General features: G+C 50.6%; 4 protein-coding genes across 4 annotated transcripts; 1 reads left to right on the top strand and 3 right to left on the bottom strand.

Moving 5' to 3' along the window:
• Positions 1-85: 85 nt before the first annotated feature.
• Positions 86-1,770, bottom strand: V8C40DRAFT_252434 (thiamine thiazole synthase). Its single transcript, XM_083217393.1, has 4 exons — positions 1,694-1,770; positions 1,549-1,637; positions 401-1,281; positions 86-334 (listed from the first exon to the last, which is right to left on the bottom strand). Exons 3-4 carry the CDS (start codon positions 1,272-1,274, stop codon positions 240-242), a joined length of 969 nt encoding a protein of 322 aa, XP_083070124.1. The 5' UTR covers positions 1,275-1,281; positions 1,549-1,637; positions 1,694-1,770; the 3' UTR covers positions 86-239.
• On the bottom strand, positions 1,771-3,260 carry V8C40DRAFT_252431 (triose-phosphate isomerase family protein). Its single transcript, XM_083217392.1, has one exon. It carries the CDS (start codon positions 3,143-3,145, stop codon positions 2,372-2,374), a length of 774 nt encoding a protein of 257 aa, XP_083070123.1. The 5' UTR covers positions 3,146-3,260; the 3' UTR covers positions 1,771-2,371.
• A 216-nt stretch (positions 3,261-3,476) lies between these two features.
• Positions 3,477-4,558, bottom strand: V8C40DRAFT_252430 (RpiB/LacA/LacB family sugar-phosphate isomerase). The gene is made up of 2 exons (XM_083217391.1): positions 4,411-4,558; positions 3,477-4,254 (listed from the first exon to the last, which is right to left on the bottom strand). Exons 1-2 carry the CDS (start codon positions 4,444-4,446, stop codon positions 3,829-3,831), a joined length of 462 nt encoding a protein of 153 aa, XP_083070122.1. The 5' UTR covers positions 4,447-4,558; the 3' UTR covers positions 3,477-3,828.
• Positions 4,559-5,191: 633 nt separating this feature from the next.
• Positions 5,192-7,115, top strand: V8C40DRAFT_252429 (Dak1 domain-containing protein). The gene has a single exon (XM_083217390.1). The coding sequence runs from the start codon at positions 5,247-5,249 to the stop codon at positions 7,017-7,019; it is 1,773 nt and encodes a 590-aa protein (XP_083070121.1). The 5' UTR covers positions 5,192-5,246; the 3' UTR covers positions 7,020-7,115.
• The last annotated feature ends 6,443 nt before the right edge of the window (positions 7,116-13,558 follow it).

Below are 13,558 nucleotides of genomic sequence, written 5' to 3'. Positions count from 1 at the left end.
TAGCTAGCATGGATACCATTAATGTTTTATTTATGGAAAGACATGGGTCACGTATGAGACTGGAATTGGTAGAGAGATGCGAGTATAGCTGCAAATTTGTATTCAATCTGGTTGGCAGCGGAATACCTATTTTTTTTCCTTTTTCCGATTTTACTTCTTTCCATCAAATGAGCGACCAGTCACACAAAGAACTAGTATCAAATGAATGTGGTTGGTGATGCATATCCCAAAAATCACATTTAGATGGCATTTTCCTTGCGACGAGTCTCAAAAACCTTGAGAGCCTCTTCAGCAGCCTTGACACCGCTGAGAGCCATAGCACCAAAGGTAGGACCTATCCATCACCATGTTAGTCTAGCTGTTCAATAGACTGCATGTGCTTTATGATGTTTCAACATACCCATACGGTTGGCTCCGTCAATCTCAGAGAGCTCCATGCCTCCGACGATGAGGCCGGGAACAACCTCACGAGTGTTCTTGACAATAGCATCCTCAGCCCTGTTCATATCGAGGCCACGCATGCCGCCCAGCTTCTCGATACGGCCCATGCTGACAAGACGCTTGACGCAAAAGGCACCCATGGGGCCATCGTGGCCGGTAGTGGAGATGACAAGGGGAGCGTTGATGGTGTTGGGGTCCATGCAAGACTGGTCATCGTGATGCATCGAGACAAGAGTCCAGTTAGTCACAACACCAGCAATGCGCACTCCCTCGGCAGAAGGACGAGTGATGAGATCCTCGACGCAAGTGGCGTTGAAGAGCTTGACGTTGGGCAGCTGCAGCACCTTGGCCATGATGGTCGAGGTGAAGAGCGCCGCGTGCTTGACGACGACATAGTTGCCCTCGTCCTCGTACGGGACGCCAATCTCGCGGAGGAAAGCATCGGCCGGCTTGCGCATCACCATGGCGGAGAAGAGCTGGCCTCCCAGCCAGGCACCTCCACCAGGCGAGACGGAGGCCTCGATGATGGCGATCTTGAGGTCCGGACGCTGGGTGCCGAGGACGTACGCGGTGCTAAGACCGCAGGATCCGGCGCCGATGATGACAATGTCGGACTCGGCGTAGTTGTCGAGGTCTTCGAAGTAGCGACGAGTCATGGCGCGCGAGACCTGAGACTCGCGGATGGGGGCAAAGGTGAACGAGTCCCATTGACCGTGCATCTCGGAGACGGTCTTGGCCAGGGGGCCTTGGTTCTGAGCAACAGACAGCTTGGAGACAGGCTTCACAAGCTCAGCAGTGTGCTGGGTGGGCGAGACGGCGGCGGGAGGGCTCATGATGGACCTACGAGGGTTAGGAAACCTGGACAGGATGGTAAGGGGGACAAGCATGATCCTTTCGCTGGTATTATCCAGATCAAGTTCAGGGCCGTATATTCTCAGCCGCGCTCCCTCCTTGCACTCACCAGCCCCAAACGCCTCTCTTCATCTGCCTATACTTACAAAGAAAAGCATCTCTTTTCTTTGTATAAGCAGATAAAGAAAGTAACATAAGAGACCTGTTGGTGAATTCAAGGAGAGAGCGGGCACCGGCTCATGCGATACACATTACCTGAAGAGACATGATCCCGTCTGGACGGACTACCACCGAAAGACGCCATGGCGACTGGACGAGGTGTACCGAATGATGTAAGTTGGTACCTGGCCATGGTTAGATGCATTGAATTGATTCAATTGGGTTTGTGTCAATGACAAACTGTGAATTAAATCACTGAATACTTTTGGTTTTCAATTGGATATGTTATTCGATTATTTTTATCGAGAAACGATTTGTTGTGTAGTGAGAAGAGGAAAAAAAGAGCTCGAGTTCTGCGCCATTTTCAACCCTCAATTTATACTCAAGTTTTTTTAAAGCTTGTCTCAAAGGAGGGGTAAATGACAGTCGATCGGCTCTCGATAATATCATAGTGACGGCGATGTCGGCTCCTTGTCACAACGTCAACCGGGCGGAAATGGGCCGGGGGTATCCGGGCTTGGCCCGTCACGACCCGGTTTAGCGATTTGAGAGAATTTTGTTATCGTGGGATGTTGCTTGTATTGAGGATTGATGCGAGAAGTGAGATTCTGATGTGGGAATATGTGGGTTGAGGGTTTGTACTGTGTATTCTAGGCAATGCCCTAAACCTGAATTGAATGGATGGGTTGGTTGAAGGATTCAAAGATGGGTGCTAGATAAGAAAATCCCGTAACTGAAGTTTCTGTCAAGTTGTTGAGCTCAGACTCTACAAACATGGTTGATGTCATTTTTATTTAGCTCTCACGGCCCAAGCTTATCCTCACTCCATAGCCCAGCATCAACGAATGGATTGTAGAATGTTCAACTTGTAATTAGACCTGCAGTCGTCCACAAAGACGTACGGGGCATCTTCTCAGTTTCATGCTTCAGCCACTTCCTGTATCGTCTTGATAAACTGCTGCGGATCGTGTCCAAATCTTCCCAGAAACAACCCGTCCAACCCGGTCTTCAACTTCTCGTAGAGCCCTGGGCCTGCACTGCCTCCATACAGCACTCTCGTTGTCCCCGTCCTCGATTTGACGGAATCTAAGCCTCGAATCACAGAAACGATATCGAGAATGTGCTTCTCTCCAGCAGGTTGACTGGCTCCAATTGCCCAAACAGGCTCATATGCCAGGATAACCTCTGCTTCATCGGCCACAGAGCTCATGATGGCGTCAACTTGCACGCGACACTCATCGACAGCGGCATGCACGTCTCCAGGAGTTCTCTCTCCAATACACACCAGCGGTATCATGCCATTGCGACTCACCGCCGTAGTCTTCTTTGCAACCATGGCATCGTCTTCACCGAAAATTCTTCTCCGCTCCGCATGTCCGACTTCCACGAGCTTGACGCCTGCACTGCTCAATACCGAAGGACTGACTTCGCCGGTAAAAGCACCCTGGTCTTCCCAATGGCAATCTTGAGCGCCAGTCCATATGGGAACAGGGCTTGATTCTAATTGCGCTATTGTGTTGATGAGGGAGATGAAGTCGGGGATAATGAAGATGTCGATGTTGGATAAGAGCTCTTGCGGCACAGCTGCTAGCTTGGAAATGAAGCTATCCGTAAAGTCTCTTGTTCGCTGGAGAGAAAAATACATTTTGGTAGAGAGGCCGACGAGGCGGCGTCTGGGAGTGGGATTGGACATTCTGTAACGGACTTGTTGAAGCAAGAGTCTCAACTGTCAAAGTGATGATGGACAAATACAACAAAATCTAGAAACAACAATAACAATGGCAACAACAGCTGTAGCAGAAGCAAACAAATCCAGAGCTAAGCTCCTGAAGATCTAAGCTATTCTATCCACGCCGCCTCACCGAGCGGGTCAAGCAAAACTTCCCCCGCGCAACCGGCTTCCGTCCCGCCCATTCCACTTCTGGGATGCCGGTAAGGCGGCGGCTATTTGGCATCATCTCCGGTTGCGGGTTGTGCTTACACCAGCAAGAAATGTATACGAGGATACGATTCGTACTTTTCACTCCCACTTACAAGATCCCGATTCGCCCAAATAGGTTCGGTCCCATGAACATTTCGTCGGAAACACCAAAGTAGCCATGCCCACGAGACTTGCTCATTTCTCATTCTTATCCACCAGTACCTCGTTATACTCGGTATTTGCTAGCGCCACAAAATTACCTGTAGTTAGTGCTCTCTGCCTTTACTGAAACAAGTTAATGTTTTCCAGGCTCGGATTGTCCCTGCATGTACGTGCGTTGCCACATCCAGTATTCCAGTTTACTTTCTACCGAACCTCCAGTCTCTTACACACATCTGCCCCTTTTTAGGCACCAATTGAATGAAACAGAATTACACAATTAATCATTTCTATTATTACACTTCCAGCTGTCCAATCTCCTCCACCTTCTTAGCACTCGCGCTTAACGGATCAAACTCGTAGTCCAGCCACTCCGTAGCCAGCCTCCTCGCGACTTCCAACCCAACGACTCGCTCTCCCATACATAAAACTTGTGCGTTATTGCTCTTGACGCTCCGCTCGACGCTGAAGCTGTCGTGTGCTGTAACCGCCCGGATGCCCTTGACCTTGTTGGCTGAAATGGCGACGCCCAGGCCAGTGCCGCAAATGAGCAGAGCGCGATCAGCTTTGCCCTCGGCGACGAGGCGAGCGGCGGCAGCGGCTCGGAGAGGATAAGGTGTCTTGTCTGAAGTTTCGTCGGATCCTACGTCGATGACTTCGCCTACGCGGGCGTCGCCTTCAAAGTCCTTTTTGATTGTGTTTTTGTAGCCAACGCCAGCATCCTATATGATGGTTATGGGTATTAGTCTGGGGCGCTGATCCTTCATATAATTAAAGAAAAGTCATATCCATGATTTAGATGATGATAGTGTTCTCTCACGAATCAAATTCATCTTATCTTGGTTCAAGGAGCAATCGTGTAAAACGGGTGCACTTACATCGCAGCCCATGGCGATTCTCCATTTTGGTGCCATTGTAAATCGGCGTTAAACTTTGGAAGACAAAAATGAAAGTAATCAGAGAGACAGGAATTCGAATTTTTCCCAAGACTCGCAAATTCCAGCCATCTCAGTAGTGACCAAAGAAACGAGCTTCATCCATGTCTTTATGGCTTCAAGCCGGATCCGAGAGTCGGTCAACTGACATCGCCTCTGCTCGCCCAACAACCCCACACCAACTAATCCGCATCACATCCGAGTTTCCTATTCCATGAACTACATCTCGGATTCATCCAGACTGCTGTATTTGCGGGGTTGCAGCCTCTCAAGTTGAACAGCAACATCGCTCTCCGTGGCTAATATGTTCGGTATTTCCCGATTAGGAAATCCGATTGGGGTCAGACGGGGAGGCAAACGGGGAAGCTTGAACACGCAGGGCCAACTCGATAGCTCTGGATTTCAGGGTCTACAGCAGTGGAGAAAAACGTAAAAATGCGGAGAAGGTGTATTTTTATACTGCTGTTTTACAGTCGAGCTTGTTGGTGTGGAGGCGGAGCAGTTACGGGGTAACGTCAAATCATGGTTCTCGACCTCCTTGGCCACAAAGACGCTGGATGTGGGTGGTACAGGTGCTTGGGTGAGATCACGATGATATGGAAGTCTTTTTTCGTCCTTCCGTAGCCGAGGAGCTCCGATGTAGGAGTGTGGTGCGAGTGTGGTGGTATTCGTAGCCTGCATTCTGCTTATATCCTCTGCTTTTGCCCATGTCCTTGTTGTGTTCCAATCGGACGGCAGCACGTCAATTCCCCCTAGAATTCTGGCACAACGTCGACAAAATGTCAAATAGACATCTATTCAATTCAGCTGACGGTCTCGTCAACAAGGCCCTAAGAGGCATCATCACTTATAACCCATCTCTGAGTTTAGATGAAACTAACAGAGTGGTGTACGACACAACCTACGACAAGTCCAAAGTAGCCCTTATCAGCGGAGGTGGTTCCGGACACGAACCAGCATGGACAGGCTATGTAGGCAAGAACATGCTCACAGCTTCTGTCCAAGGAGACATCTTTGCCAGTCCCAGCACGAAGCAAATTGTTGCAGCAGTTGACGCTGTCCCCAGTGACAAGGGCGCCATTCTGGTCATCACAAACTACACTGGTGACTGCTTACATTTTGGACTGGCCAACGAAAAGGTCAACGCCAAGGGCCACAACTGCCGGACCATCATTTGCGGTGATGATGTTTCCGTTGGCAAAAACGGGAGCATGGTTGGTCGCAGAGGATTGGCTGGTCAGATCGGTGTCCTCAAGGTCATGGGTGGCGCTGCTGGAGCTGGAGGTTCTCTTGACGAAGTTTACAACCTTGGAGTGGCATTTTCACAGCAGATTGTATCTATTGCGGCAACCTTAGATCACTGCCACGTTCCCGGTCGCGCAGAGCACGGCATGCTGCAAGAGAATGAGGTTGAACTCGGTACAGGCCCTCACAATGAACCTGGCTATAAGAAGCTGTCACCCGCACCATCAGCGTCTGAACTTGTCGGACAAATCCTAAAGCACTGTTTAGATGAAAAGGACCCTGAGCGCGGCTATGTGAAGTTTGCCACTGGAGATGAAGTCATGCTGCTCGTCAGTAACTTTGGCGGCATGTCACATTTGGAGATGGGCGCACTGGTGGATGAGCTCTTGGAGCAGTTGTCAACAGACTGGAAGATTGAGCCTATTCGGATATGTGCCGGATTTCTCGAGACATCTCTCAACGCTCCTGCATTTTCCGTATCCGTCATCAACGTCACGGCAGCGGCAAAGAATTGCAGCTACTCTGTCGAAGAGATCAAGTCCTTCTTTGACGTCAGAACAACTACATTCTGGGAATCCATGGCTGGATCACAGGCCCAACGCCGTACTCGACAGCAACAACTTGTTCGGCCGCCAAAGGAGGAGATCAAGACGGTTGATGAACGACGAGATTTATCTATCGATCCTGTTCTTCTGGAAAGCATGCTTCGAAATGCTTGTGAAGCTCTTATCAAGGCTGAGCCTGACCTCACCAAGTGGGATACTGTAATGGGCGATGGAGACTGTGGAGAGACACTCAAGACCGGTGCTATATCCCTCCTCACGGCACTTGACTCTGGACTGGCCAAGGCCGGATCAGTCGTCAAGGTTCTCCTTGAGCTCGAAGACATCGTGGAGAGCAAGATGGGCGGTACTTTGGGCGGCATCCTAGGTATCTTCTTTGTCTCTTTGCGCGCAGCTGTCGAGAAGAACATTAGCCTGGCCCAAAACCCAGTCGCTCTCTGGGGTGCTGCTCTTGGAGCTGCCCTCGAAAACCTCCGGCGATACACCCCAGCCAAGGTTGGCGATCGTACCGTCATGGATACCCTCATCCCCTTTGCTGCGGTTATGGGAGAGTCAGGCTTTAATAGTGGTGTCAAGGCGGCTGAGAATGGGGCAGACGCAACTAAGACGATGAAACCTAGATTGGGTAGAGCAACTTATGTCGGCGTGTCGAGTGAGAGCAAGGAGCTGCCACCTGATCCAGGTGCTTGGGGAGCCATGGTGGCCATTCGCGGTTTGCAGGAAGGACTGGTTGTAGCAACTTAGATTGAAGCGAAAGATCTTGGTGACATGTGTACTTAGATATAAGATTGTTGTACAAAAAGCGATGAAATAAATTAATGAATACAGTTTACAATTACCAAATGTTACCGAACAGCAGTGAAGACACTGGTTAGGATAGTATGTATTTCCATGAACAACATCTATCGTTACACGCAATTCTTCTCTAGACTACATGTTACAATCTTTTATGGACCGATTTAAAAACTTCTAGCTACATTTAGTTGACTATCTAGTATTGCAGCCTAACTTTTGGGTAAACCACTACCAGATTCACTCTCTATCACTCCCAAGAAAACTTACCCATCCTTGACCACCAGCAAGTTTCGCCTATCTGCTGAGTAGACACTTCGTCCAACAAGACCTATGCCAATACTAATGGAGTTAGTGAAGCAACACTCAATTGGTCACTTCAAGACTTTCTCTTCAGTTTCACCGGCTGCCGCTTACATGCAACTTTGCAAGTTCCAAACCTTGGCTCCGTAGCTATTGAATGAACCAAGTAAAGCCACGTAGCACAGCGAATAACACAAAGAACGCCACCAAGATTCACGGTCGAATCTTGACTCGATCCGCACCTCTCATCACCCGAATGGGGTGATACGGTCAACCACCCCCATCAATTTCGCCATAGCCGAGGCCCATTGGCCTTGTCGGCCTGTAACATGAATCCTCTGTAGTCATCGGTAGACGAAAACTCCTATGGAGTTGCCGTTGCCCCAATCCAAAACGCCCTACATGCCCTCCCTGCCTCTACCTGACGTGGCGTAGCTCTGGGCGATGCTTATTAGGAGTGCCTTTCAGAACGTTGTTCACGTGTACTCTCGCATATCATCAAGCACCCAATTCCATATCGGACTTTACTCAAGCGCGCTTGAGGCGGAACGGGGGCCCAGGGAACTCGGGAGAGCTCCCCAGCTGAAATAGCGAGGCTCATTTTGAGCTTCACCGAATAAGACGTCACCATACAAGCACGGAGAGTTTTTACCCTTCCTTTTCTCCTGCTTCTTAATGGATACGCGAAATCCCATCATCTCAAGCATCCTTGCCAGCTTACAAGGAGATACGGGGTTCTCCATAATTCATCTCTAGGATACCCTTCTCCCCCTTCCCAGCAAGAGATGGATGGCGTCGGAGAGATCCAACTAGCAAGTTTAGCGTCGCCGATGCTTATTGCGGAGGAAATAACTTCGCGAGCCGCTTTTCGCTTATTCCCCCCCATCCCTCACATTGCGAGAACATCAGACCAGCAAGGCGAAAAAGCTTGACGCGAAAAGTCCCGTAGACCAGGACTGGCAATCACTAAACTAGGGCTATTAGTCGATGTAATTTCATGGTCACCACTCGCTCCCTTGGCGGCGGCCGAGGTAGTACAAGCATTCCTGTTGGTATTCGATCCGTCTGGTCCCTTTGTAGGCATGGGTACATTACATGCGAAATAGTTCGTCGATATTACACCATGTATGTATGTGATTGTTGCCTGCCTGTCGTCAAGAATCCTCCGGGGCCGCACGGAGGTCTCCGGATCGTGTTCACCGCCAGATGTTCTTCACAGCATGCAAGATTACCCCATTCTGTCTCTCATCAAGCCGTGGCTAAAGGGCGAGACAGCACAGATCCAAAGAGGCCAAAAGGCTTGCAGCAAAAGTGCTCACAGCCTTCCTCGGGTCTAGTGGCTGGGCTGGATTTCCAGAGATGGATGCTCACGAGCCCAATCGGGATGCCCTGAGTCAACTCGTATCGCCATTTACGGCGTGCCTCTCCCTCCAAGAGTCTCCTTATGGCCGCCGTCCGGACTGTATTGCGGACCAGAAGTGCCAGTGGGATCTCTGAGACAAGCGCTGGCCTTGTTTGACAGTTCCGTGTCTCACTCGGACGCGGCAGAGGCCGCTGTAGGGCAAGACATGACTAGTATAGTGAGAGTCGTAGTGTTTCCCTTTTCTCACTGGGGCTTCCCACACTTACTCACTCTCTTCTCCCTTCAACTGAAGGGAGGGCATAGTATCCACAGGCAGCGAGATGGACGTAGAGACTTCAATGACTGCCGGCCCTCAATGACTTGAACACACCCCCTGCCCCCCTGTTCACTAAGTTGACACACCCCTGCGATCATCTGCCTTCAATCCCACCCCTGCCAACACGATGCGGAAGTCATCATACACAGCCGGATACCAATGGCCTGGTCCCAACATCGACCAGCGACCTGCGCTAGAGCAATTAGGGGTCCCTTGTCGTCATCCGCAGCGCGGCAAGGATCGCACAGGCTTGTCTACCGCCCACGAGCCCACGATCACGACGAAAAGATCGCGCGCTGCTCCACGCCTCACCGGAAAGGCCCCCAGCCTACGGACGCCAGATGGAGGTACTCTGGACCAGGTAGCAGGTACTTGCTTGCGCAGGTAGTCGTGGCATTACGTGCTCTTGCGCAGGCTCGAGCCGCTCCAGTCCGCACCAGACCCCTCCTCATATCCTGGTACATGTCCGTATTGCACGAGTATTGGTTCGCGCTTTTAATTCAAAGGCCGAAAATGCCAAGTCTTAACATGGGGTGAGAATTGAAGCTTGAAAGAGGAGCTTTGGTCGTCGGCGTTATCCTTCTCTAAGCCCGCCAAAGGCGCCGCCCGGCTCGATCCTTCACATATTGCTTCTTACTTCTCCTACGGCCGACGAGCGGCGGCCGACATTCTTGCCCCCTTCCTTGCCTACCGCCGATGGGGGCGATATGCGCTTTGCCTTGCCTTGGGCAACTTGGCTACGGCTTTACGGTGACCTTAACCTGCCGTATAGAGTACAACCACGTATATGTACTTTGTGTCTACGGAGTAATAGAGGCTGTACTAATGACGCAGAGAATCCTACCATCTCTCCCCGTAGAGCCCCCATCTCATACAAGCACTCTTATCGTTGTACCCGGGATGGTGCCAAGCAGATGGGAGACCAAGAGGGTGACAAATTCTGACCCAATGCCTCCCCGCCCCCATTGACGGTGTCCAATCACTCTCCCCCGGAATGGAGCCCGAGGTGCTTGGTTGGTGCAAAAAGAGAAGAGATCCCATGATGTGTCTAAGGGCGTCACGAGGACGCTTGTACATCTGAAGCGGACATACTCGTGGGGAGGAGACATGACCTTTGTCGTAAAAACCATGTGAATTACGGCTTATCTCTCAAACGACGATATCAGACGGCATGTGAACTGCTGTCTACTTGTACGGGGTATTGTCTCTGTCGATCCTTGTACTCTGCTCTAAGTGAGACTCGATGAGGACCGTCTTCATCTTTCATACTAATCCCCATTTTCTTCATGAGCCCCGTCTCTATTGTTTGTCCCTTACGTGAGACGCATATATCGCCTCCGTCCTACTCTAGATGTTGGGTTGTTAGTGCTCGGCTGTCGCAGAATGGGCTCGGCGGGCATCTTTGTATCTGCATGTGTGTGACAAACCCTACAGCAGATCCGTGCGTTGAACACGTCCCAGCTCCGTTCTCTCCCTGCAGAAGAGAGGTACACAGCCGTGGTCTCCCTGCCAGGTACTAGACTAACAGATGCCCGTCAACTTGTATATGCCGATACTAAACAGCAGAGCCAGCCATGGTTTCGTCCTAATCTGTATTATCAAGGGTATATTATTCCATAGACTGTGATAGCAAAGTCATCTCGCTAATGAACCGATGTGAGTTGGGGAGATACGCACCCCCATGCACGATACCCGCAGCGTAGAGTCACATTTCCTTGCTCATCATCTGTCAATCAAGTCTCGATCCCTATTTAAGCCGGGATGTAGTCAAAAGGTGGCACGGATGAGAATACCGGGCCCATCACCGTCATAGTTGCGGCAGAAGTCCAGTCAACCAGTGAAATTGCCTCGAGACGTAGGTATGTAACGCGGCCGATGCTGGACCAAGTGATGTACCCAGCACACGTGTATTATGTAGCCAATATATCACATTTCTTCTTTGATAGGATATATGACGAGCGTCTTTCGCGGCTGTTGATTCGATAGCCTTCATTGCGACTGCACAGCACCATCCTCATCTCTTCGGGTATAGCCTGTGGGCTCCCACCTGTCCACGTATGGGTACTGCTCACAGTCTAACTGAATTCAAGCAGCCACATTTCGTGCATCGGGATCCTTTTTCTCAAGGATGGCCCGCTATGGGGGCAAGGGGCTGCAGTAGTTGTCCAGGTTTGTCGGGATGGCTTCCCCCCTCTTCAAGAGCAGGGAATCTTTGTATCTGGCCAAAATGTTGGGAACAACATCACATAGGACCTTGTCCTTATGATGTATAGCTTTCCAATGTTGTAGGCAAACCACCACTCGGCATGAAGGCTATCACGAGTGCGTGTATGCTTTGCCTGGCCAACGGCATCAGTGTAGAAGACCGCGATTTGCCAAATGGCAGCCACTTGCCTTTAAAGAGGGCTCGTAGAGAAGAGTGAAAGTCCGAATACTGGTCATGGGCTAGTTCATAAGATTCTCTCGACGATGTTATTCCTCTCATAGCCGTAGAGCAGCCTAGATCCATCACGATGCTGGCTTATATCAGCCCTATTGCTTATCCGCGAAACGGAGAATTTGATGCCAAGTAAACCTACATGTACTGGGAAGATGCTAGTACCGGGATAAGGAGTCGAGTTCCGCTTTCTTGGCATGCTTAAGAGTGAACCTTGAACTGGCTCTAAGATGTGGTATCTCGGCCTCCACTTGACGCGAGTGCCGAGCGCAGAGGTCCAGGCATGGACATTGATATGGCGATGACGAGTAAAATCCAAGTGCCGAGTGCATATCTTGAGCTACCCTGTACGATTGGGGCAATTGCGCATCAATTAGAAGCTTTACATCTATACTAAGTTTTGTCATCTGCGTTGCCCGTCTTGAACACGATACCTCAAGCCTACTAGAAGCTCTATTGGGATTGTCTCAACCTGGAATGGAACCATGAGATCATCGATTGGAATAAGTACATGTCTTGAATTGATGCCAAACCACAACCTTAACAAGTATAAAGATTGGGGGCACTTTGGGAGCACCATACATCCGCTCACCACCAACTTGGTTCCTCTGATCTGCTGTACAAAGCAGAGCCGCGTCAGCATTCCCGTACTCACGAGCACCATCGCGATGGACTCGTATTGGTAAGGCTCAACTTGATAGATGTCGGAATTTGTCCGATTGCATGGTAATAGTCAGCTGCTTCCCCACATACCGCAAGTGTGGGAACTCTTCCACATTACGAGTATGGTTGGTCCCTACGCGTATGTATGCCTCCAGCTGCCGCGATGGAGATTGCACCTGTCCATTGCATCCAGACTGCATCATCCATGCCGGATATAAGCCCTCCCGAGCGTATGGTTGCGCACGGATTCTTCATCCCAAGGGCCGCAGAGGGCCGGGCTAGCTGCGTTAGCCAGCCGGGTCGTTACCAATAGGAACGTTGCATGGAGCGAGAAATCAAACCGTCCCGTCTATGATATGCCCAACCGGGACGCAGCATCACAATCTCTCATCTCATGTCGCTACTAGGCATACGTAACTAATGTGTCGCGGGAATAGTCGATATCCCCTTTTGCTGCTGCACCCCTCCCTCCTCTGCTCCTCATCTGTTGATGTGTATGTAAATCTCCCCCCACATCTCTCTGTCATGGATATACACGTTCAATGTACGAGTAGGTTCTTTGTGACGGACGGAGTAATATCTTCACGCGTAGTATACATGTACATAACTTGGAGCCAGTTCTTTGCATAACAAACCGCTACGATGGCTGCTGTGGATTATACCCACTGCTTTCAAGTTCTCATACTCGCTGTTGCTTCCCAACCAACACCACCCACAGCAGTTACTGTAAGATGCGGCTGATGCAAACTAACGGGAGGGGTGGGCCTGCTGCCCAACCAATAAATCGGTGACTGCAGGATTGGCGTCACATAGTCCTCCAGCCACAACGCACGCACGCTCAAACCTTGATGAGATGTTACAGATGCGTACGTACATACATACTTGTGAGGCTATCTTGTCTCTGGACCGACAGAATCTCGGCGAAGAGTGAGGAGCCAGCATGCAATGTAAGGCAACACTTCAGCTCGTTTTGGCTCCGGCCGCGATGCTGCAGGATCGAGACAAGACCACGATGCAGGAGATGATGTATAATTGCGAGTGGTCAGGCAAGCGTCCCGGCCGCAGGAACTGCACCCGCATGGGGACAGGACCCTAGGGGAGAGAGATGAGGAAACGTACTTTGTCGTAAACAGTCGTTCCGGGGACCCAAGATAGGCGACGAGGACAAGCTTGGCCTTCAGGGCTGTGGTGGCCGGGATGTTGACTAGCCCTTTGATCTAAGCGCCTCTTTTTTCGCGCCGGCACGTGGTAGGTCAAATCACAGACAGGCTCTTGCGAACAGGCGAAAGATGCAAGAGTGACAAAGGGGATGTGCTTCGTATATCTGCATCTTGGTCGCCGAACGGGTCCGGTTAAAAGAGCGAGTCAACCTCGACAGTTCCCCACACCCAGCTGTTAATTAAGACGAC

This window comes from Trichoderma camerunense (assembly GCF_050948025.1).
Source record: "Trichoderma camerunense strain CBS 138272 chromosome Unknown V8C40scaffold_16, whole genome shotgun sequence".
Classification (NCBI taxonomy): domain Eukaryota; kingdom Fungi; phylum Ascomycota; class Sordariomycetes; order Hypocreales; family Hypocreaceae; genus Trichoderma; species Trichoderma camerunense.
This window is presented reverse-complemented; position numbering and strand designations above follow the sequence as displayed.

Excerpts from the sequence above, each read along its gene's own strand:
- V8C40DRAFT_252429 (XM_083217390.1), top strand. The coding sequence starts at position 5,247 with ATGTCAAATAGACATCTATTCAATTCAGCTGACGGTCTCGTCAACAAG.
- V8C40DRAFT_252434 (XM_083217393.1), bottom strand. The coding sequence starts at position 1,274 with ATGAGCCCTCCCGCCGCCGTCTCGCCCACCCAGCACACTGCTGAGCTT. Across the intron at positions 335-400 it reads TGACGGAGCCAACCGTATGG|GTCCTACCTTTGGTGCTATG; the intron begins GTATGTTGAAAC and ends GGTGATGGATAG.
- V8C40DRAFT_252431 (XM_083217392.1), bottom strand. The coding sequence starts at position 3,145 with ATGTCCAATCCCACTCCCAGACGCCGCCTCGTCGGCCTCTCTACCAAA.
- V8C40DRAFT_252430 (XM_083217391.1), bottom strand. The coding sequence starts at position 4,446 with ATGGCACCAAAATGGAGAATCGCCATGGGCTGCGAT. Across the intron at positions 4,255-4,410 it reads GAATCGCCATGGGCTGCGAT|GATGCTGGCGTTGGCTACAA; the intron begins GTAAGTGCACCC and ends ACCATCATATAG.